Genomic DNA, 4163 nt, shown 5'->3' with positions numbered 1-4163 from the left:
ATTGAAATAGGTACAAGATTCTCATTTTAAAATACATATTATATATTTATGTTTAAAATATGCATCATCATGTTAAGCAGACATTTTGGGGGGTTGTGGGATTATGGGTTATTTTTATCTTCTTTTTTTTTCCTAAAAAAAATAGCCTGATATTTTTTTCCCCCAGGATATACCGGGTAAGGAAATTATTTTAAAAGTTTGGAAATCACTATCTTGTGATGGGATACATCTTTTATTGGGGGTGAAGAGGGAGAGGCTACTAGAAGACAGGCTTCTGTCGCACCCAATTTTGGAAAGTCTAAAGGGAGCCATATGTATAACCTGCCTGGGCAGGGCAAGTTTGGGGAAGCAGGATGTTTTTACCTGTGTTTAGTCGGAAGCACAATCATGTCCACACCCGGTGCTGACACAGTGCTCCCCTGGTCCACAGTCCCAGTCACCTCTGCAGAGCTCAGCACAGGCCCCTAAGTTAGAACAGACCAGCTGAAAACCACTGTGCCTGAGGCTCAAGCACTGGGGATGACAGTCCAGTTTTAAGGAAGAAGTTCCACTTCTTTCTTTCAGTTTAGTATTATAATTTATAAATGATTACTGGCAGACTAATACTCATTAACGTATTGTATATTTCAGTTAAATAACCTCAATAAAGTAAAGCCTACTTTAGAGATGGGGAGAGAGTGTTTGTGTTTGTGGAGGATAAGTGCAAAGAGGCCCCCCAAATGTCCTCACTTCCCCACACTGCAAGGAAGGGGAGACTCACATTTACTGACTGTCTTCAAGGGTCCCCTGCAGTTGCGATGAGTCTAACTATCCCCATTTTATAGGTTTTTGAGGCTGGGATTCACAGATATGACTTGCCTGCTAATAGATACAGAAGTGGGATTCACCCCTGACCTGCCTGGTCCCTCGGCCTTCTGCTGGCCCACATGGTGAAATTGACCTGACACGAAGAGCACATCTCTAAATTTCAAGGAGTCACTCTTGACCTGAGTGGAGAGTCTCCAAGTTCCCAGAGTCTCAAGATTGGTTTTTGGAACCAATGAAGTAGGACTAAAGATCTGGTTAAGATCTCACAGGGGCTTCTAGCAAAGTACCATGCAGTGCTGTAGATGAATGTATGCTGTGCCTAGATTGGCTACTTTGCTGTTTTCAGGAATTGCTCTACCTGATTCTATCTCTGGACTTCTCTTGGCTTTTGTTTCCTCCTCTGTAAAATGGGGCCCTTAGATCTAGCAGGAAAAAATAAAGCTCATTCTCCATTGTGAACTCCAATCAATGGAGGTGGCTCTTTGGTACTGTGCTGAGCAGACTCAGATGCCATATCCATATTCAGAGAGAAAAGAGTGCCATGATTGACTAGCAGTATCTGAGGGGTGTAACAAGGGCCCTGGGGGATGTCTATGATGTACTTTATAGGAATTAGTGTGATCCTTCCATGTTCCCAGGAGCTGTTGTTAATTTGTTGTGAGGACATCAAAGATCCCTTGTCCCCACTGATGGCAGTTTAGTCACTCATAAGTACTTACTGTTGATTTCTTATTATATATCAAGCATAGAGGAGGTTATTCAGGAAATATAGAGATGTAAGACAAGCAGCTCGGAATCTAACAGTTGAGATAAGACTTACATTCCAAGTACTAAAAATAAAGTAGCAGGACTGGTTGTGGCTCAGTGGTAGAGCACTAGCCTAGCACATGTGAGGCACTGGGTTGGATCCCCAGCACCATGTAAAATAGATAGATAGATAGATAGATAGATAAATAGATAAAACAAAGGTAGTGTGCCCGTCTACAATTTAAAAAAAAATTTTAAATGTTAAAAAAAACCCAACAATATTTCACAAGTGTCCCAAGAGACCTGATCCAGAGGACTCAGGGGGCTCAGAGGAAGTAAGTCGTTACTTCCAATTAGAGTAATTGTAAAAGGTGAATCTTGAAGAGCAAGGATATTTTGAAGGCAGAATTAGTGGGAGGAGGCAGGTGGAGTGTTGTGAGAAAAGAATTACTAGCAAAAATTCACAATGGGAAAATGCAACCGGGTTGGAGTGAGGGGGAGGTCAGTGACGTGCATAGCGTCCAAAACTTAAGGAGGAACTTGTGCACAACCTTGCTATCCAGTGCAGCTTTAAATCTTGAACCCTAGGCACCTCATTGGTCTTACTCCCCACCCTGGAATAAGAGGAATCCAGAAGGAATGGCAAATGGAAGTCTGCATAAGTATTATGAGTAGCTGGAAGCTAAGCAGGAAACGGAAGCAGGAGACAAACAAACAAACAAACAAACAAAGGCAGATGTCCAGGACCTGTGGACTTGAGATTTCATTTGATAGGCCAAGAGAGGTTATTCACTTGGGAGGATCATTCTGGTGTGGGAGCATAGGATGGAACAGGATTCAACAGCCATGTAAACTGCAAAAGGAAAACTCCAGAGTCAGGGAAAGGTGTTAGAAGCTGTTGAGATGGAGCAATCAGGCCAGAAACAGTGGGGCAGTGAGAGTTGAAGGAGCAGGTGAAGAAACAGTTTCAAAGAATGGACCAAAATGGATGGGGCGGGAGGAAAAGAGCAAAGAAGAGAGAGGAGTAAATCGAATCCTCTAATATTTAGGGAGAAGAATAATATTACAGTGAAAGATAATCCAGGAGAGAAGAAAGCTTGAGGACTAAAGGAGGACAAACAATATTAGATGCTGTGGAGGTTGAAGACTTTGCAATTGAGAAGTCAGGGGATTTGTCAAGGGGACCACGGGGAGAAGCTTCAGGAGAATAATGGGGGCAGGAATCCACAGCCTGGATTCCTGCCCCCATTATTCTCCTGAAGCCATTATTCTCTTCAAGCTGTTAGGAACCAAGTTACAGAGAATTAAGAATACTCCTTTGAAAATGGTGGTGGTAAAGGGAGAAGAAGTCGTGATGGTTCACGTTTAGCATGCTACAGCAAATATTTTCTCCAGATAATTCAAGAAAGAAGCTAGTGAAGAGGGAGATGGAGGATGGCTGATGAGGGGACAGAAGGAGAAGAACAGAGAGTCCAGATGGTGGAATGAACCAGGAGAAAGAGAAAGAGAAAGCAGGGGCAGGAGAGAACTCCTGCTCAGGGAAGCTTCGAGGTGGCCACCAAAGTGTGTGTGTGTGTTGTGTGTGTGTGTGTGTGGGGGGGGTCCTTTCAGTGTCTCTTTAGGAGAATCTTTCCTCCTTCTCCCCCTTCCTCCTGCACACTGAAATTCTACTTTCTAGAGTTTTCATTTGAAGAAGAATAGGTCCGCATTCTGGCTGGACTCACCCAAAAGTTGCAATGGTCTCACCGCAGCCTGAAGCTCCTGTAACTCAAGGCTGAGGAAGATGAGTGCCGCAAGGAGAAGGAAGCCTCCCAACTTCATGTTGCTGTTGGAAGTCTTAGGTGCCCATGTGGCAGGGCTCAAGAGTAGCTGAGATTTATACCCTTCCACCCAGTGAGCTGGCATGCAACCAGGGCCTATGGACTGTGGAAGCCTAAGCGCTGCCCAGAAACTGGCATTGCAGGAGACCACACCATACCTGACCCAGGGAACACCATGTTATTTAAGCAAGCTTCTGTGCCAAGGGAACACCCTCCTCTACCCAACAAATAGGACTCCTAAACTGGGAAAGCTAGGGTGGGGTGGGTGGGGTAGGGAGATGGGCACTAACCTTCATTACGTGCTTCCATTCAATTTTTCATGTTGAATGTTAGTATTAAATGTCTGCTGTGGGCCAGATATGTACTACATGTGTGGAGTATGTCCAGAGAAATTCCAATCTAGGATCTGGGTACCAGGTAGCAAGGGTGCCACCTGCTCTTGCACGTCTCCCCTCCCTGCTCCCAACTTTCACCTCTATAATTGAGAGCATGGGGAGCTATCAGAGGTGCTTCCCTATCCCTGCTGGTGACACAGTGGGCTACCTTATTCTCCGTCTGCCTTCGCCTGATGCTCTCTGCTGCTGGGCACCTGGCAGGTGCAATGGTCTTTGCCTGAATGATATATGTCATTTTCTTGAGATAGAGTTCCACTTCACCTTGTTTAGAAAGTAGGGTATTTCATGTTTGAGGCCCCAGATTTCCTATATACATGTTACTCTCCTAGGGTGCCTCTCATCCTGCAGTCCTGGAGTGGGAGGTGGGATGGGGTGTAGAAACCAACCAGCTTAG

General features: G+C 44.8%; 1 protein-coding gene across 1 annotated transcript; it reads right to left on the bottom strand.

Annotated features, from left to right (window-relative positions):
* Positions 1–369: 369 nt before the first annotated feature.
* On the bottom strand, positions 370–3375 carry LOC113189280 (protein Wfdc21-like). The gene is made up of 2 exons (XM_026397995.2): positions 3279–3375; positions 370–464 (listed from the first exon to the last, which is right to left on the bottom strand). Exons 1-2 carry the CDS (start codon positions 3373–3375, stop codon positions 370–372), a joined length of 192 nt encoding a protein of 63 aa, XP_026253780.1.
* Between the last annotated feature and the right edge of the window lie 788 nt (positions 3376–4163).

The sequence above is a fragment of the Urocitellus parryii genome, chromosome 7, assembly GCF_045843805.1.
Source record: "Urocitellus parryii isolate mUroPar1 chromosome 7, mUroPar1.hap1, whole genome shotgun sequence".
Lineage (NCBI taxonomy): Eukaryota > Metazoa > Chordata > Mammalia > Rodentia > Sciuridae > Urocitellus > Urocitellus parryii.
Note: the sequence above shows the minus strand (reverse complement) of the source record. Positions and strands in the feature narration are given on the sequence as shown.